We start from the raw sequence: 20,960 nt of genomic DNA, 5'->3' as shown, positions 1-20,960 counted from the left end.
CTTTACTCCAGCAACTAGTAGTCACAAACATTTTTCATGTCATACCTCTGTAGTCATAAGCCACTGTCCAAAATTTGAAAAGCTATGGTTCTCCTATTGCTCATCATCTTCAGCAAGGACTTGGACGATGACCTAGTATGCACCCTCAGCAAATCTGTGTATGACACCTGAACTTGGTTCAGTGGTTGGTAACAGCTGGCAGAGCTTCAGTCCAATGGCATCTCCATAACCTTCATGACAGAGCTGATAAACCTCATCAAGTTTGATAAGGACAAGTAGAAAGTTCTGACCCTCAGGGTGGAAAAGCATCAGTATGGGCTGGAAAGTGACTGATATAGTAATACATCTGCTGAAGAGACCTGGGAATGTTAGTGAATACCACGTTGATCATAAGCCATCAGTGTTCTCACTGCAAATAGGAGAAAGCAAGCAGTGCACTACTTCAGAAGTGTGGCCAGCAGTCTGATATAGGTTTTTGTGCTCCCTCTACTCAGCATAGGTGAGGCCACATCTGAAATACTGTTTTGGAACCTTTTCCCCGTTCAAGAGGGATATGAACAAACTGTAAAGCATAGCCCTACAGAAAAGAAAAGCAGTCAAGGGTCTAAAGCACATGGCCTGTGAGGAGACGTCGAGGAAGTCAGGTTTGTTCAGTCTGGTAAGAAGGCAACTAAGAGGTGATCTTAGTTGCAGGTAGCCTATAGCTGTCTTGAGTTCAGTTACAAAAAGAATGGTGCCAATCTCTTCCTGTGAGTGCCAGAAAACACAGCAAAAACAACAACCACAAATTACAGCCTAGAAGTCAAAGCTGGACTTTTAAAGAAAGTTTTCACTAGGAAAGCACTGCAGCAGTGGCACAGGTTACCTCGAGAGTTATGAGATCTTCATCTTTGGATATCTTTAACACTCTGCCAGGGAAACCTATATCTGATCCAAGCCAGTATTGCCATTAGCCCTGATTTTGACAGTGATGGACCAGATGACCTCCAGTTGTCCCCTCCAGCTAACATGTCTTGCATGCCATGGTTGCTGATGTTAACAGAACTTGTGATCTTTTGCACAGACAATTTTGCTTTCTGACGCTTTTTACAAGTTTGTCCTCCTTCAAGCCACACAGTCTGAGTGATGCTGTTATTGCAAAGAAGCTTTCCCACATAATGGTTGTCTCTCATTCACCCAAAGTCATAAGGACATTCACTGTGATGGTACTACCCTGTCATTATGAAATCATTTGAGTAAAAGCTCCATTACAGCATAGCTGTTATTTTCATAGCCAGACTTGATTCAAAATGCATAATGTCATTTGATTTCTCTCTAGAATGCATTTTGTAATGGTTATTGGCAAGTCATGGGCCTTAGTTCTGCTATGAATATCAGTGCAGTCCCACTGGAATAATCTCCACTTCCTTACTTGGCTCCTGTTCCTTAACTGATCTACCACTGTGGCCTCATTCAGCAACACACTCAGCTTTCTCACTGTCTTTGAAGCACCTACACATGACCACTCTGGGGATACAACCAGGGCAACAGCTAGGCAAATTAGGTGTGCTCTTGGACCATGGTAGAGTGTTTAACAATCCATGGGACTGAGCCCTGGCTCTCAAAGTATCCCCCTGACTCTCATGTGGCTTGTGGTGGAGCTGCATGTTATTGAAGGTAAACTGAAGGTTTTGGCAAAATTTCATTTTAAGACAGTCCAACTATAGAGCTCCAACTTTGGGTGTTAAGACTTTCTCAGTTAAGAGATAACTTCCTATTATCATCAGCTATGAGACCCCTTTAGTTCTTCTGAACTCCCCAGTATTTCCATCAAGTGTTTTCCTGCACATTCCACCTGCATTTGGAACAGAAAACATGTCAAAATATTTCGCTTTGGCACCTCCTTCATGATAGCAACCGGATTTAAACAGTCAGTTGCAACGTGCATCATTAGGAAAATCAAGTTTTCATGAACAAGATTAGCAGCCCATGTCTCTTACAATAAACATGATCTAGCATAAACATCACAATAAATAAATGTAGAGCAAAAATATGGCTCTTATTGCCTTAGACTGAGATCTTAAGATTGATGACTTTTACCTTCTGAATCACAGCCAGCACAAACATTCTAATAACCACCAGCACTTTAACTATCACGAGGAGCTAATTTGAACTACAGTAGTGGAAAGAATTAAAAAAGGTAAGGAATCTGACTACATAAGTATAGCCATGAATGAGTGAAGCCCTACACTTCCACTCCTTATTCTCAAACCTACGTGTCTGTTAGAATATCAGTGCCAGTTGTGAAAGCAATCCAAAGACAAAAACAAAACGTCAACAGTGAGTGATTTGAAAAGGAAGATGAGTAGACCAGCCTTAATCCTGTTTCATATGCTTGTTATTAGCTCCACCTTATTGGAGAGCACCATCTCATGGCAAGCAGACTACTAGTAATGATGCATGTTTGCTCTGTCACAGTGATCCATTAGGGAAGCTGTTACGTGCTGAAGAACAGGGTCATTCATTCGGGAATGTGCTTGTTGATACTTCACGTGGACTTTCTAGGGTTCTGACTGCTATTTAAAAGAGAAGAAAAAGAGAAGAGTATTAATAATTATTAATTATTATTAACATAATATTAAAGTTATGAATACATTCTCGGCTCCTGTGATCTTCACATATAAGGTGTCCCTAACTTTGGTCCACATAGCAGCTGAGCATGCATTGCTCTGAATTACTACCAGACTGAAGCAGCAAGTTTATAGAGACACTCCTTCAGGCCTAAGAGGACATTTTCCAGGAACAAAGCTGCATAGAAGCTGCTGTTTGAGACTGCAGTAGGACATTATCTTTTTCCTAGGACCACTTCTCCAAGCTAGAAAGTGAGGCAGGCTGCCAAGATAACCTGCTCTTGTGGTTCCCTGCTGAGGTTCCTTCCCAATCCTGTCCCTCAAGGGGTCCAGAAATAAATGAATTCCTGGCAGAAGAAGAACTTGACAGATACCCAAAACTACCATCCAGGCCTGAAACAGCACTACTACCAAACATAGTTATATATACAGTAGACAAACAAAGAAAAATCCTCCCCCATGTGTCTGATCTGCTGCCAAAAGGTGCACCATACAGTCCCTTTGAACAAGTGTCCAGGCTTCCATGTGGCAATAAAATTTAATCCATTATACTTCCCTCAACAGAAAGATGCTACCTGGCTTTGTATCCTGACCTGTACATATGTATTTGCGAAAATTGAATCCTAATCCAAAAACTTGATATAACTCCTGACTGGTCCAGCATTTCAGCCTTTAAAACTACAATCAAATCAATGCCTAATGAATAAATGCTGAGCCATTATGCCAGGCTGCAGATATTCCAGTGATTAAGACCCTAGTACTGTCTCCTGTTACAATTAAGCCAGTTGCTTACAATTTAGATTGATAATGTGAAAGAGGATGTATTCTTTAAACTTCATTTATCTGCTGTCTCAAATTAACTCCCATGTATATGTTTGGTTTCATTTAAAATACTTTACTTTCCTGACAACCGTTTCAATTACCTCATTAGCATGAAGTTGGTATGGATCAGGGCAGTGGTGCATCCCAACACACAGGGTTCTTTCCTTTCAAAGAAAATTCAATCTCAATATTTCAAGAATTCCATGAAAAGTCTGCAATACTACACTGACCTTTGATGCCAAAGTAGGTTTCAGTCCAAGAAAGGAGAAGACAGTGTTGCTCTCCTTTGAGTCAAAAAAGCTATCATAATCCTAGAGAATTGAAAGAAAAAAAGATGAGTCAACATTTGCATTCATGTTTTCCTAGTAGATTTTATCACACCTTGTACTAGACTAAAGGGTGACATGCAATAATGCTCAGGAAAATACTGACATCCATATTCTCCTATGCAAACCTAAAACCTATTCTAAACTGCCATGATATCACCAACTACAGTGGCAAAGAAAGACACAAATTCTCTAACTGCAACATCTCTCGCTACTTTATTTGGCAGGAAAGTATAAACATAGAGAAGCATCAAAAGGAAATCTATTGTGAGCATGTTTCAAAGGTATTTAAGTGCCTGACAATGCAAATAAGTTTCTGACCAGGTTTCCAATTAACATTTTAGCAAATAAAATACTTCCTAACATGGAAACCTCCAAGAAGTCCTAAGGCAGCCGAAGTGCTTATTTCCTCTGTGGTGGAAAAAGACTTCATTGTATCTCTTGAAATCAGCAATCACATCTCAGCCTTGGACAACGACGTAATTCAATATAAAATGTTACCATAAATAAACATTGTATATAAAGATAAAAACCAAGCTTCACTATCATGATTAAGTTCCTTTTGAATTTCAGCTGCTTAAGTTCATGTTCTGATCTCAGTGTTACTGCTACTTTTACTGATGTGGTTGTTGCATTGGACACCTGCTTGTCTTCTATTATCACATGAGCTGACAATATTCAGTTTTCAATGAGAAAAAAATAGAGAAAATTAGAGCACAGTTTAGTGAAGGGTTTGGCATATGGCAAGAAGCCAGGAAGTTTCATGTGCTCTTTGTGGTTTGGCAAAGATTTCTTCTATGACCACTACCAAACAATAAAGCACCCAGTTCAGACTTTTTCCTCCATCACCTAACTGCAAAATAGAAATATCAATCCTTACTTAATCACTTCTGACATGTAAAATACTCTGTAAATGTCAGAAAATTTCAGGTATGTGCTCATCACTCTATAGCAATTATTTCTAAATATCTAAGATTAGTAGTTGTGCTTAACTGGAAATTATTCAACAAGAGGAATCCCTTTAAACATTGACTGTGCACATACCTGCTTTCAGTACAGAGTAATAACAAGCAGCCTTGGTGCCTCCACAAGCTTCCCAGCTGTGCAACAGTCATTCCCAATGCACAGGACCACCAAAGTTAGCACTTCTTTGGCTCCTAACCTCTAATCTCATTACTTTTTGAGAGCTCATCTCTCAGTGTTACAGTTTGTTCTGGTTTCAGCTGGGACACAGTTTCAGAGCTTTCCCTGAAACTGGACCTCAATTTTTTCTCCAGGAGCAGCTGCTTTGCCCACTTGTCTCCTTCCACTCCTGCCTTCTCTTGAACCTCTAACTTGACAAACCACCCTGCAATCACAGGGGACCATGGACAACAAACAGAAAAAGCCCTAATTGAGAAGAAGAAATCTTTCTCTGATCTGGTTGTTCTTAGAAGTCTGTCATAGGATATGCAAAGATTAGGAACCTCCTTTCATCTTCCAACCAGTTTATTCATGCCTAGCCACTATCCACTTGTGACTACATTTTGGCTTCTCAGATGATAAGCAGGAAGCACAAGTGGTCTGGGCAAGCATTCTACTTGCCCAGCATTTCTCTGGGTCTTCACAGGTTGGTGTGAATCCCTGATTAGCTGAATTATATCCTTGTAGAAGGATGGTTGGTATTTTGTGAAATAACTTTGTAAGAAAAGTGTGTGCTTGTACATGAAGACTTTATTTCTATTCATTCTCTTTTTTTTTTTTTTGTCTCCAACAATGTAAAATAAATGGTTGTTTGGACAGAAAATACATAGTCACCATAACAAGAATAATATAGCTCCCATGAGATCCATAATAATCCTGCAGATGTGCAGAATTTCTCCTAATACCTTCATGATGCACTAGACAAAGATGCTTTACTAGCATTTTGATAATGATATACTGTTATAGCAATGTGAACACAACCATCCTAGCAAAGTGATACTTTGCAGTTGCATAATTATTCAAACAGCCTCAGCTCCCAAAAACCCAAACCATAGCTGCACAAAGGCAGTTTTCCAGCCTAACTGTCTATACTAAAAGCATCAGCTGTGAAAGACACAAAGAGGCCAGCAGGAGTGGATAATGGTCATCAGGCCTTGGACATATTAGCTGACATAAGTAGAAAGAGTACACCTTCTTAAGATGGCTTTGTGTTGTTGTCTTCTAAAAACACATCATTTGCTAATTTCCGAATTAACATACATTTACAATTAATAGCCAGAAAGTAAATCCAAGTAAAACAGACAAAATAGACAAATCTAACAACTAAGCCACAGCATAAGTTGAAAAGAGTACTGAAAGATACCCAACAGTGCCATGGGAAAAAAGGGACAATGCAGTCATTGAATACCTAGAGGAGTAATAAGTAACACTGAAGCTCTGCAGAAGGATGTTTGATTAAGCCCTTGACTTTTACAAATGAGACTTGAAAAACTGCATGGACACTGCTAAACCTGAAAAAGGTCTGTTCTGACTCTGTTAAAGCAGATGAAAAGCCCTGAGGGACACAAGCTGTATAAGAAACCAAATGTGAAGTCAGCACATGACCAAGCTGAGAAACAACCTTAATTTTCTTGGCTGCGTTCATCTACAAGTGAGTCACACTGTCTCTGGAGCTAAAGGTAGGGAGCAGTGGGTGAATATCACCCACAGTGAGAAGAACAAGGGTACACCCCTTTAATACCAGGGCAGGTTTACATTGCCTGTAAACTACCAGCAGCCAAACTGCAGGCAGGCAGCTATTGCAAGCATTTCTGCAGCAGCATGGTTCAAGGGAGACATTTCTTTTGGTCCTCACCAGGAGCACCCATTCCTCCTAAGCACATAGGCAGTTTTCATGAACTCTCAGACACTTCTTTGTCTCAGCAGTTTGCCTAAGGAAGGTTCTGTTTTTGTTCAGGTGAGTTATCATCTCTTATTATGGTTTCCAAGTTCTGGGGTTCTCCTGAGCCTAATTCCAAGTACTTCAATTATCTCTAAAATTATCACTACTGTAAGACTATGCTTTTTTTACTCTCTGTTAATAAACTGGTAAGAAAGACAAGACAGGGAAAGATTTACAGACTGAAAATAATGTCATAAGAAATAAGGCTGCATTACTGGCCCTGACAATGACTTAGACTTTCAGCTAATCCACCAATGTCTATGAGCATCCGTTCACAGATCTGTTCACCTTAACCTATGTAAAGCAATTTAAGACTTAAAAACAAAAAGCTTTCTTCAAAAAGCTTTCTTCAAGTACTACTTATCAATTTTTAATTCCAGAAGCATTGAGCCTGATTTAGTATGTTTTTTCCCTATTTTTACTGATTATCAAACCTGGATTCATTTACTGAAAAAGGTGTGAAGGTTAAACACTGAGCTAAACTGAGTAAAGTTTATGTTTGGAAGAGCACAAAACCCCTGACTGATTAATTTTTAAAGGACCAGGATATTTAAGAACCTTGAGAGATTACCCACCAGAAGCAATCTCCTTGATGTTTGAAATATCTGCAGTGCAAAACACATTAAAATGTTATTGACACCTAGTTACTTTCATGGGGGATAGAAGGGAAAACTCATTATGCTTTTAGATAAAGTAGTTGCAAAATTTTATAGAGAAGAATTTTCCTATTCATCTCTGCAATTAAAACATATGATCTCAAAATATTCAAATGTGAAAAAACTGTTATAAAAATGCATAACAGTCCTATAAAAATGGTAAGAAATCGCTTTAGCACGGTAGGTTCTTAAGGGATTATTGAGAAGTATGATCTCAAGGACTCAAGGGTTGTGCTTTGGCATGTGGTAGGAGTTCAAAGTGGGCATCCCTGGCTCTCCCTGCAACACAAGGAGAGATAACAAACGTTCCAAAAACACCCTGCCTTTGATCTAGCCTTCATAAGAAGAGGAAGTCTGTGCAGAATTGAGCCACGTATAAAGACACTAAATCCATGGGTGAGGACATGAAAATTCTTATCTCACATAAAGAATATCCCAGCAGTAGATGCAGAGGCTGAAGAGGAACATGGTGCCAAGCTCAGTGGAAGCTGAGAATTTCATACACAGGCATGAGCCCAACCCACTAGTTAGCCAAGGGGTTCTTTGGGAAAACTCTGTGGGACACTCTGCCCCCGCAGAGGAAGGACAGTGCCATTCACAGGTTTTGGCAAGGCAGTGGTTCCCTGTTTCACATCAGGCTTCATCACCAGTAACAAGTTGCTGCCATCCCCTCATCACTGGTCCAAGCAGCTCTACCAAGCCAGCAGGTGCTGCAGCTTTGCTGGGATGAGCTGAGCAGTGCTGTCCTGTCCCTGTGCAAGGAAGTGGCTCTCACTGACACCCTGGAGGCATTCAGAAAGCAGCTGTTAACCTAAAAATATACAAGTATGGCAAACTGCTACCCACTGCCCCACTTCAAAAGGCAACTATGTGTACAAATATTATTTTGACTGTAATGTTTTAAATTATGATCTTGGTGCTTTCCAGAGCTGTTGATTACACTTTATTAATGTATAAAATTCTGGCAACATCAGTAGCTGATTCTAACTAACTAAAACCCGACTACTAAAACAAATGGGACATGGAGACAGTGAACATGAATCATTAGTGATGTAGAGATGCTCAATCTCTCTGTAAAAGTTGAAAAGTCAAAAATACAAATGATAAATTGCAAAAGTGAGGGTATGAAAAGTTACCAAGAAAGCCAAACACAAGTTAGGGAAAAAAAATATATCTCAGGGTGGTTTGAAAGGGTAAAGAGGTGACAGGAGTATAAAGAAGGTAAGCAAACAGTTATTCCAAGGCAGAAAAGGCTTCTTAACAGGATAACAGGCATCTGACTGGTTTAGACCTAGCTCCTCACCCTAAAGTCAACACAGCTTGATCACCCACCAAGTAACCTGAGCAATATACAGCCTCTCTCTTTGAACACCAGAACAGTTACAACACTAAACATGCTCTGTGAGCCACTGGAGAATGGATTAGCTGACCTAATAAGCTCTTGCCTTGTTGAAAATAAACTGAAGCTACTGTAAGTGAGCTACTTGTCTGTAGCTCACCTACAAACAAGCTAAATCTCGCTGGCCTAAAGCTCTTCTTTGCTTTCCCAGCTCCTGCTGAGTGACTCCAAACTGGGATAGAGAGACAGGCTGTGGCTGCAAAAGCCTTCAGGACCAAAATTAAAGTTACCCCAGAGGGTAATGGGAGGAAGGCTAGGAAAATTGTGAAGTTCACTGTGGTGGCAGGACAGTTAGTACTAGATATAGACCTCAGTGGACAAATGGAGCACATTTCCAGAGCACACTGAAGATGCTACATGTTTACATGGCTTCACCAGAAGGCTAAAGTTCATGAAAGAGAAATGTAGTAAAAATTACTAAATACTTTAAAGTGATATTTGTTTCAGAAAAAAAACCAGCTAGAGACAAGGAAAATACTCAACAGAAGTATTTTATATGCTTGACTTTCTTGTGATCTTACCTAGGCATATGCTTATGGCCACTGTTGGGAGATAACTGGGCTAGATTGACATGCAGTCTCACACATTTAAGGCCATTTATGTTATCTTGAGGTGTATCTTAAAAAAAAAAAGTTTTAAAATAATCATAGATTCATAGAATGGCTAGGGTTGGAAGGGACCTTAAAGAACATCTTGTTGCAACCCCTAATAATCAGCAAAGCCAAGTGATGTTGCCTGCTCAGTATGTTAGTAAAAGGAACTGAAACACAAACCAACACAAGCATCACACTTAGACAGCTTGGTTTTGTAACTCAAATCCTTGCAGTTAATCCTGAAACTAAAAGGTGCTGTGGCTGTTTTTCACCTCTTTAAAATCAGATTAATCAAAGACAGGAGAACTTTCTTAATGCCTAGATTATGCAGAAATCCCAAGGCCATCCACTGACCAAATGCTATGGTAAACTAACAGCAGCTTAGTCTTTGAAACAGTGGACAAGCATTCAGGAAATCTGGATTTAACTCCTCATTATGACACAAATATCTTAGGTCCTTCTGGCCTTCCTGTGGGATTTATACCAATTTACCCCAGTAGGAAAACCACTGTTCATTGGGAATTCTTTCCTCTTTAGAAATCCCATTTCCAGGGAAGCTTCTTCACTCAACAGCAACTCCCAAGTTCACACAGCTCAGCTGGCTATAGCAGAAGCTGTGTCCCAGCTGTGACGTGGAGACCTTAAGTGTGCTGCATTCCCGGTGCTGGGAAACCAGATCACTGTAGTGATGTGATTACAGACACTGCCATAAGTAATTTGGCTCAGGTACACTGAGGCTTGTTTAAATAAACACTGTCACTGATGGGAGAATCTATTTACTGCACACCAAAGTTAAAATTGGCAGTACTGCAGAGCAACATAAATAATTATTTGTGCTTCGAGGAACAGAACCCAAGTGTGATGGCACTGGGTCAAAGTAAAACACTAACACAAAGTAGATTTCATTAAAAATTACACAGGCACTGTCTATTACTGCACTGAGATTAGGAGGGCATCACATCTAATGAAGTTTCAAAGACAGTAACTGTGAATACAATTCCTTCCAGTAAGTTTCTTTAAACATTTAGTTGGTTTTGTTGCTGTTTGCTTTTAGTTTACAACAAGAGTGAGGTTGTTAAACATCTTAGACAGATCCTTATTGCATACCACACCAAAAAGCAGAAAAGGAACCCATCCAAATGTAGCTTGCACAATTTTTTCCTATGGCTATTTTAAAAAGCAGAGATTATGAGTCTATTGGCATGCTGTTCAAATGTGGCTCTCTTTGTAAATATTTTTACTATATGATTATGATCTTTCCAGTCTGACAAAAGGGGCAACATAATTGCTCCTATAAGTAATAGTGGGGAAGTCACAGTTTAAGTGCATTGAATCAGCACTTTGCTTCTGACTGAGTGAATACTGCATGCTATTGAGAATGAACTGTTAGCATCCTCCCTGAAAAGGGCAGTTCAGTTTTCCAGAACAGAAGACATTCATTTACTGATCTGATTAGGATTACAATGGAAAACTCTTACTCAGCACAGCTCTCCTTAGAGAACGAGTGTGTGTGCATAGGTGGGTATTTTTTAATATTATATAAATATACTAGTACAAGAAGATCTTGTCTGCCCAACACAGCAGAAGCTAAACATGACAGTTTTCAATTACCTAACCTTCTGATAAGATCTGTGCACAGGATTTTTAAAGAGCTTATACAATTGACTCTACAAAGCAACTTGTTACTCCTCTACTAAAGGCCAGATGTTTATTGCAGTAAGCTGTTTAGTTGTAGGCTTTCAGAAACAAAGGCTTTAATGACAGGGAGCAGATGTCAGCCACAGCTCTATTGTTTGGACAGTACATGACACTCAGGCTGATGTTCTGTTTGCCATTCACACAGCAACTGTCACAGGGTACGCAGACATCAACTATCTAAGGATATCTCAGGGTATCTAAGGATATCTGTCACCTCTAAGGCAAGGAGTCCAAGTGCAGGAAGGCTTGCCCCAACCAATAACTGAAGACCTCAAACTGGCATAGTGCCCACCTGGGTAGGGGAATATATTCAGGGGAGTCAGTAGCAGAATCAGTAAGTCCTATGGATGGTAACAGGTGCCACCTTCACCTTTTGTGTACCTTCCAGCTCATCATGTTATTTTACAAATTGTTTGGGTAAGAATACTATCAAATCAGACCATGACAGGAATTTGAGGAAGAGGAGAGGTGGAAATGTCTGGGAGTTAGCTATGGTAGTCATCCTATTACATGGGGTCATGGCTCAAAGGCAAACTGCCCATGCTGCACAGAAGCTCTGCATGCACATATTTTAACTTGGACACGTTTTAAGGTAGCTGTAACTTTTACAAGGCACATGACTGCCATATGTTAGTTGGTTTTCCTCTAAGAGCATTTTACTCATACCAATATTAGGTGACGTCTCAGAATACTAAATGAAATACGAATTTTCCCCTTTGATTTGTTTTATGAATTGGCCAGTGGCAGAATAATGTTCAACATTTCCTTTACTTTCTATTGTTCCTTCAAAGAACAGAAAAGGGAAGGTACTAAAGAAAGAAGAAAGTCACAGTAATTGTAATGACATTGTATGTGTAACACCATGTTTACTTATAAATCAGTTCTAACTTTGCTGTATCTTCCAAGTGTTTCTTAGCAGATAATTGTATTAGCCTGGTTACAAGTGCAACGGTGGTGAACTGAATCACTTATTTCATCCTGGTTGTTCTCTAACCACAGCCATGGTCTTTTCTTGGTATTGTTCCAATATCCTGCTATATCCATAGTTTGTGCAGTGGTATTACTGCCACTGTACTTTTTTCTTGTCTACTGGAGTTAATGCCCATGTATTACATTTCAAGGAAGGAAATTAAATATCACATATCTCTGTCTCTACTGCTGCCTACTAGGCACTCTATCAGGACTTATCATAACACTCTAAACCATATGAGCAACTTACAAGGGGAAAAAAAAGAGTCACTCTGCTATGTGAGTATTATCCATCAAGCTGAAACTTCCACCTGGAAACAGATTTTCTTTTAATTTTGGTTGGCCTAAATTTCATGCAATAATTATCTCACCCTTACATTCCCAATCCACATCCACTGTAGCCATTTCAGTTCTGGCAGCCTGGTCTACCTGTTCTTTGTTTCCATGTTCTTCAGTGATGCAGCTCTTGTGCATGTGAGTATCTACATTACATCTTTTTAGAACAAAGTTCTCTACCTGGACAGCATGTCCTGCCACAATGCAGCAGCCCAGATGAGATTTTTAAGCAAAAAGCAAGAAATGCTAGAAAAGCCAGATTAGAAATTGCCTAGATGCAAATCAGGAATGATAAGCTACAAATTTCACTAACTCAACTAATGGAAAACTCAGTGAGTATTTTTCCAGCTTCTTAACAGTGGTTTTCTTTTTAGTTATTTATGTAAAGATAAACATATGAAAACACTCACTGTGGAAGTGACAAAGAGAGACAAGATGTGCAATGCTTGCTGACTTCATGTAATTTTAGTATTTTACCCTCCTTTCCAGCACTGACCTCCTTTGCCTTCTGCATAATGTTTTACCTCCACTCTATTACCTAAGAACTTCATGCAGCAAGCTAACTGATAAGTGTTGGAAATCCTGCACATACATCTTCCTTTATGCTAGAAAATATAGTTTCTTTCAAAGTATGTTTGCTCTTTAAAGATATTCATGCAAACAGTGAGGTCTAGTAATAGGATTAACTCTGCTCAACCAAAACAGCTATTAGCTCAGCAGACAGATTAATGAGATCATCTCACATGTTGCATGACATCTTCAGCCTTGCTAATTCCAAACAGCAGTTTCTAAGACTAGGTTAAAACTTGTTATAAAGACAAGCTGAAAGGGTAAGAAACAACAGTTTAAAATGTTCTATTTCCCAGGCAAACTGAATTCACAGAGAACAATGTAAATGTTGTTATTTGTAAGTGAGGGGCTGCCTCATAAGGGTCAAAACCCCTTCTATGCCCCAGATACATTTCTTTGACTGACACATCTTACCTGGAAGTAAGAAGATATGAGTTCTAGTGCTGAGGTAAACAAGTATGGCCAATACAAAGCATATGGGAGGGATGTTAAATACCTTGCTTCAAGAAGCTAGTTAGCTGCTACATCATACTCAATCTGTTTGCTGCAGAGGATCCTAAATCCCTTCTTATGTGCTTCCTACATTAAGCTAACAATTGCACTGTGGTCAACAGGTTCTCATCAGATCTGAAGCAGCTTCGTTACAGCCCTGCTGAATCTGGCAGGGAATAAGTGAGAACCACTTGGATGGACCTTAGAATCTTAGAATCATCAAGGTTGGAGGAGACCTCTAAGGTCATCAAATCCAACTATTAACCTGACACTCTGTTGTAACTCCTAAATCCTAAATCATAACCTCCAGTGCCTCTTAAACACTTCCAGGGATGGTGACTCCACCACGTCCCTGTGCAACCTACTCCAATGCCTGACCATCCTAACACTGAAAACATTTTTCCTAACATCTAATCTGAATCACCTCTGTCTCAGTTTATGATCATTCCTTCTAGTCCTCTCACTGCAGGCATGGCAAAAGAGACCATCTCCCACCTCTCTACAACCCCCTTTCAGGTAGTTGTAGAGAGCAATGAGGTCACCCCCTGAGGTGCCTCTTCTCAAGGCTAAACAAACCCAGTTCCCTCAGCTGTTCCTCATACAGCATGTGTTCTGAACCTTTTGTGAGCCTTGTTGTCACTCACTGAACTCACTCCAGCACTTCGGTGTTCTTTTCCAAGTGAGGAGCCCAAACTCAACACAGCACTCGAGGTGTGGCCTCACCAATGCTGAGTACAGGAGGATGATCACTTCCCTAGTCCTCCTGGCCACACTATTCTTGATAGAGGTCAAGATGCCATTGGCCTTCTTGGCCACTTGTGCACACTGTTGACTCATATTGAGCCACTGTCAACTAGCACCTCCAAGTCCCGTTCTGTTGAACAACTCTCAAGCCACTCCTCCCCCAGCCAGTTTTCTACAAGTATGCTGTGGAAGACAGCATCAAATGCCTTGCTGAAAACCAGATGGACCACGTCCACAGCCTTCCCTTCATCCACGAAGTGGGTCACTTCGTCACAGAAGGAGGTCATGTTGGTCAGGCAGGACGTTTCTTCCATAAATCCATGTTGGCTGGGCTTGATCCCCTGGTCACCCTGCATGTGTCATGTGATGGCACTCAGGATGATCTCCTCCATGACCTTGCCTGGAACCGAGGTTAGGCTTACAGGCCTGTAGTTCCCTGGATCCTCCCTCTGATCCTTCTTATAAGTGGTTGTCATGTTTGCCAATTTCCAGTCAGTGACAACTTCTCCAGTTATCCAGGAACACTGGTAGATGATTGTGTTTTAGCAAGTTCTTTTGACAGTTCCCTCATTACCCTGGGGTGGATCTCACCAGGGCCCATGGACTTGGGAGCATCCAATTGGCATAGCAAGTCATTAACCATCTCCTCCTGAATTATGGGGACTTCATTCATCTTCCCATCACCTACTTCCAGCTCTAGGAGCTGGGTATCCTGAGCACAACCGGTCTTGACATTAAAGACAGAAGCAAAGAACACATTGAGTACCTCTGCCTTATCCTAATCCCTTATCACTACACTACCTTCCACATTTATCTTCACCACACTGTAGTCAGAAACTCACACAATACCCATATTTACTCTTGCCCAGCTATTATAACCACAGAGACCCTCTTTTTCATTTTATTCTCCTACTGAATTCACCAACAAAACCTCACCCAATCACCTCCTGATGCTGCCAGGGTGGCACATCAAACCTCTCTTTCTCCCACCAGTTAGTCAACCTGCCTCCTGAGGGATGTACAATTCACATGGCTGAAGTATGAAAGATGCAGCAAGGAAAACAAGGCTCAGCTGTGGTCTTTTTGAAACTTTTTATTCAAAGGTGAGTAAAAGATCTGTTGTTTCCAGGCAGCAATAGTGCCCAAAAGTCAGAGCCACAGCATAACATGCTGGCAAAGCAGTAGAGCAAAACATTCATGTGGTGCCATTCTTGACATATCAAAGGCTATTTCTTGGATGGAGAAGCTTACACCACCAGAAAAAAACAGCCCATCCATCAATCTGTTGCCAGATTCACAGCAAATAGTGTTCATTCATCCTAGAGACTCTGATTGCATAAAGGCACTCTGAGAATAAATGAAATTTACACTATGACAGCGTCAGAGACAGAGCTTAATTACAATGACAATATAACTCCATCTAGCCAATGTTCTCATATACTGTGCCAAAGATTTCCCTCTGAATTTTTGTGCTTGGAATAGAACCTAGTAGCAATTTCCAGCTTACAGTGGTCTCACAAGGGACTTTACCATCAACAGGCTGTACGTGCAGCATGTGACATTACCAGTTCTTACATTTGTGGAGGGAATCTCCTAGCTGAAGACAACCTTAAGATTTACAAATGAATGACCTGGATTTTCCCTGTATGATCATGACCTGATCCTATCACCCCAAACTGTCACCATTAATTCAGAAACACCTAGAGAAAGCTCAACAGCAAGTTCCAGACTTTTAAATGGCCATCTGGGTATACTGGATTCTAATCTGTTGAGAACCACAACAGCTACTTACTCCACAGTACCGATCATCACTGAATATCTGTGGTGGCAGTGGATTGCCTTGTGCAGGCTGCCTGTCCTCAGGAATATTTTTATACATCCATTGTCTTTTCTCCTCTGACATGGTGATATCCACTTCTTCAAACTCTATGCGATTGGCTTCCAGAAACCTCACCACATCCTGTTGCCTCTTCTTTATCTAAATGAAAGAAAGAAGAAAGAAAACACCATAGTCAAAGCAAGTCCACCATAACACAGACATGCTTACAAACCTGAGAACATTCCTCCTCTCCCATCCCACTTTCATAGGATGGGAAGTCACAAACTCAGAAAGACAAAGGAGACAAATTTTTTTTCAGTGTTAGCTCCGTAAAAGTTAGCACTGCTGTTATTTTACAAGTTGAGAAAGGTTATGCTTCTTCACCTCTCTTCTAGAAGGCTGTCTCTCTAGTTTAGCTGTGGGAAATTCAGCCTTTACTCTCTAAAGATGCTTTAAAAAAACAGAGCAGAAGTTAAAAGAGGCAGTTGGTTTTCAAAGTCATTAAGGGCTCGGTTTTTAAAGTATACAGACACCTAGAAATGCAAAGTAAACAACCTGGCAAGTCCCAGAAGAATGTACTCCTGTAAGTGTTCATTGAGATAAACACGTCAGCACATCTGAAAAAACCCAACACCCCAGCTACACACATTTTTGTTTTCCCAGACACCTACACATATTTTAAAATGTAGCTGAACAGTTTCTTGAGCAAGGATTGTTGAATCTTTAATTAAGAGTGTCTGTCTGCATAATACACAGGTCTAAAAGTGAGCATGACATCATCTCTTGAAAACTGACTTTACTGAAAAGACGAACAAGGCATGAGATTTGTATTAAAGTATGGGGGGTTTGCCCCTCGAAGAGATTATCATCTTTATACGAAAGCCTAACAGAGGCAGAACACTGGCACTTTTTAGCTCATTGTAGCTAAGATTGGTTGGACTCAGTGATCTCAGGGGTCTTTTCCAACCTTAATGATTCTATTATTCTAAGATCAGCGTTTAAGACCTAGCTGGGTTCAAGCAGATACACTCAGGTAAATACCACTTCTGCCTCAAATAGTACTTCATACCAAGACAGCAATCTTTGAAATTAAAATCTGGGGCCAAGAAAATACATCTGGGCTCATTCAGCTAGGTCTGTTCTGCATTCTTTTCAGTCCACACTGCAGTTTTTGCATCTACTTAATGAAATTAATTCTTTCAGAAAGGAACTCTAAATTACATGCTGTACTTTTTACAGCTATCATCACAGTGTGTTTTGGAAAAAAATCAGTTTTAATAATTTTACAGTATTCTTGGAGTGTTGGATCCATGCAGTTGCTGGCTGGCATAAAGCCCAGGTGGATGAATCATGCCTGTGGATATCATATGACCTAGATACACTATTTGGAAATCAGAGGATTTTCAAAGTGCATGTGCTAGTAGTTCTTGTCACACAACTCAGTCTGTCTATCTAACAGCATCTCAAAAATACATAACCTTTGGAGGCAATATTGATGGAATCAGTATTTCCTGGTTATAAAAGGGCAGTCATCACAAAAAACTGCAAAGACAAAGCTCTTAAACAATTGTTGTCATAAGAAGTGGTCTGCAGTGTTTGCATCCCACTGTCTTATTCTTTATCCTTTCTTTGCATCTACTGGTGAGTTTTTTAGTCATATATGAGAGGATCACTTTTTCTTAGAGAAGGCAGCTTCTAAAATTGCATGTAAATAATGTACTATCAACAGCAGCAAAATTACCCCATTATTATCACTGCTGGTACTAAAGACAACACACCTTTTACTATGTCCCCAAGAATTCCAAGTGTAGAAGTGAAAGACAAAAACATTTTCCTGTCTTTCAACAACAACAAAAAAAGAGCTGCGAGAGAGACCCAAAGCAGATAGAGACTGAGATTTGCTTAACACAGATATTAAATGTCTGTTTAAACAGAAACAAGACATCTAAAATGATGTGTGGGAGAGGCTATTTCCTAATAGTGGTGTACTGCTAAAAGTGACATGAGATCCCTCCTGCACTGGTCAGAGCAAGCAGTGAATGACACAGTGGCTGAGCCAACCCTCTGGCCCCGAGGCCAACTGGCATCATCTGGACAAGCCTATTAAACCTGCAGCCTCCCAGAGCAAACTGCACACTGGGAATGATCCCTGGCATGCTGAAACATCTAAATCACAGCCACGAGCTGTTTGTGGGGCTGTAAGTTAGCCTTGGCCAAAGCTGTCTGTGCCAGCAGCCGTTCAGAGTTCCAGAGTCCCACAGTGCTCCATCGCTCAGGGCCAGGAACACCAGTTCTGATGTATCCACATGTACCCATTTTCATCTGCTGTCTTCCAACAGCCTGTACACTGAGCACAAGTTTAACTGCAACTTAGATTTAATCAGCTCTCTATTATTTCACAGTTCTTCCAAGAGAATTCTCCCACAAATGCACTTTTCCTAATCTCTCCTTTTTATTTTTATAAAACTAATTAAGATGTTGAAGTGAAATAAATTGCGGGGTGCTGTTTTTTTTTTAGCCAGAAGCCTTGCAATTCTCCACATGACATCTGTATGAGTTACCAGCTGTGGATGTACCAGCTGCATAAATTTAAACAAAATACCCTGAAAATTTTTAGCCAAAAAAGTAGCGTCTTCTCCTCCCCCAAATGATTCGATTCAAGCCTATAAACTGAAACAAGGACATTAGTTACATTTAAAATCCTATTAAATTATGCCTTGTTGTTTAAGATGGATGCTCAGAGCATCTGCCACAACAGAAGCCAGCTGATTATTCCTCAAGAAAACCACAGGACCTTTGTCTCCCTCTACAACTGGATCTGTGCCGCAGGAGTGCGTCAGCCTCACGATCCTGCCTGCAGCTCTCATCTATGCTAACTCTGAGCTCTAAAACTCCCAGTGTTGACCACATGAAACACTGAGCAAAGACAACTGCACAAAGAGCAGTGTCAGTTCTCCCTTCCTCACTAGCCTATGGAGTACCTGAACTCCTGTCAAAAGCCCAGTGGAGAAAAATACATCCTCATTGGACAAACCATGGGGATGGATAGTCCTCTTTGTAAAACCTAACCTTGTACCTTGCTGCTTCCAAGGTTTCCAGAGTCTGATGCAACTGAAAGGAACCTGAAAAGAGGATTCACATTGTCAGAGGTACCACGTTCAGGAAAACTTGGTTTGTGGTTATTCATACACCAATTTGGAAAAGCATTTGTAATCTTGCAGGATAGATTGCTTCAGCATCAAAATATTTTGGTTGTGGTACTTTTCAGCACACCACAAGACACTGTGAGATACACCATCAAAATATATATCCACTGTCAAGTGTCAGAAGAAAATCTTTACACAATATGAACCTAATCTATCTTTCAATGCAGTTACAAAACTCTGACAGACCTAAAGGTCTACTATTATAATCTACATTTGTCTCCCATATTTTTAGCAGGGTGATTGTTTCTGAACATCATTTCCTTACACTTGGTTTTACTGTTAATTTATATTTCTATTCACAAAAGTAAGACAGGAAAAAATCCCCAGATACATCTCAATTTTATCCTGGTATGTAGAGCTGGTCTCCTTATTAGGAATAAAAAGTGGCAAAAATAGGATGTCCACTGTGATACACAAAATTGCTAAAATGAGTTAATCACTTAATCAGTAGCCTGATTTATAAAGGAAGTCTATTGTAGCTAAAGTATCCTGTCTTTCTGCCCTGGCTTTCATTTCTTTATACTTATTTGCAACAGGTAACAGGAGGATACACTTTCAGATTGCTTTGCAGAAATACTTCTAAGATACTCAGGTCCAGGTGGGACCACGGGGATTATCTGTTCTGACCTTCAGCATCCCTGAATTAAGTCCTCTTAGGAGTAAATAGTTTCTTTGGGTTTGTTTTTCCTCTCTAAGCTCCATTCCTGAACTGATAACAGAGAATCTTCTAGGCCTTGCAAATTGTTGCCATAGTTAATTAATGGCCTTCACTTAAACTATTTGCTTACTTCTGTTCAGAATTCACCTCACTTCCAGCTTTCAGCCACTTTACTCTTCAGCCAGACTGAAAACTGTTCTGTTCTAATATTTGTTTCCCACACAAGTAATACAGGGGAGTAACAGATCTCCCAGCTAAGCTGAACAGTGATCTCTGGTAACAACAGAAATCCTATTGCCCATTTAACCACAGAACGAGAAACTGAGGATGTTATCACCATAAATCATGTCCAGACTGGAACAGAACTTTAGCAAAATCAGATCATATCCTCTATCCAAAATTCCCTGGAAGCTTCACATCACTTCCAGCAGTGACAGTTTCCTTCCTATTTTCCCTCCCTATGCTTCTTTAACCTGTTTTCAGAAGTTCTTCTGTACTAGAAAGACTTGGCTATTGACAGCTACTGAACCTGAGGAGCATAACATGTAGTCTTTTCATTACTACATGGCAGCAGCATTTCATTATTCTACAGTATTTTAACCAAGGTATTCAATACCCTGCAAAAATCTTACCAGTCCAGGATTTCTCTTTTCTAACTCAGATAGGATAAAAGAATATTACTTCCACTACACTACATGGAAGGCAACTCAGGTAGCAGTATTAATAGGAGCTGTGAAATGGCCATGACTAAAAAGAATTCTGCCTTGTTTTTTAGCCCAGTTAGTATAAATGGGACAATGCAGATATAGTCTCAGTGTCAAATCTCTTCACAGTGTCAGCAGGCATGTTGCTGAGTGTCTGGTGCTCACAAAGTGGACACAGAAGGTTGGTCTTCTGCTCTAGACTCTAACTCCCACCTGCTGGAGATAAGGCACTCCCTGGATTTCTGCCCTCCTGCCTTCAAGTGAAGGGAATGACAGCAGGTACCCCCCAGTGCATCAGCTGGTAAGAGGTATAGTACTAACTGTCCTACAGCCTCTTCGTGCTGGAACTGAAAAACTCCACCCCAAAAAATATTCAAACCTCACATGCTGAGTGAGAACAAAGCCTTATGGTGGATATCTTCTAAGCTGGCTTGTCAGACCACAAGCACATTTT

At 40.4% G+C, this 20,960-nt stretch overlaps 1 protein-coding gene across 1 annotated transcript; it reads right to left on the bottom strand.

Annotated features, from left to right (window-relative positions):
* Positions 1–2,207: 2,207 nt before the first annotated feature.
* Positions 2,208–20,347, bottom strand: SH3BGRL2 (SH3 domain binding glutamate-rich protein like 2). The gene is made up of 4 exons (XM_009075726.1): positions 20,321–20,347; positions 15,912–16,097; positions 3,662–3,742; positions 2,208–2,555 (listed from the first exon to the last, which is right to left on the bottom strand). Exons 1-4 carry the CDS (start codon positions 20,345–20,347, stop codon positions 2,541–2,543), a joined length of 309 nt encoding a protein of 102 aa, XP_009073974.1. The 3' UTR covers positions 2,208–2,540.
* Between the last annotated feature and the right edge of the window lie 613 nt (positions 20,348–20,960).

The sequence above is a fragment of the Acanthisitta chloris genome, unplaced genomic scaffold, assembly GCF_000695815.1.
Source record: "Acanthisitta chloris isolate BGI_N310 unplaced genomic scaffold, ASM69581v1 scaffold10355, whole genome shotgun sequence".
NCBI classification, from domain to species: Eukaryota; Metazoa; Chordata; class Aves; order Passeriformes; family Acanthisittidae; genus Acanthisitta; species Acanthisitta chloris.
This window is presented reverse-complemented; position numbering and strand designations above follow the sequence as displayed.

What these genes read in the sequence shown, in the direction of transcription:
- SH3BGRL2 (XM_009075726.1), bottom strand. Translation starts at nt 20,347, where the DNA reads ATGTTATGCTCCTCAGGTTCAGTAGCT. An exon ending in GCTCCTCAGGTTCAGTAGCT is followed by an intron (nt 16,098 to 20,320) that starts GTCAATAGCCAA and finishes TCTTTCATTTAG; the next exon opens with ATAAAGAAGAGGCAACAGGA. An exon ending in GTGATGATCGGTACTGTGGA is followed by an intron (nt 3,743 to 15,911) that starts GTAAGTAGCTGT and finishes TCAATTCTCTAG; the next exon opens with GATTATGATAGCTTTTTTGA.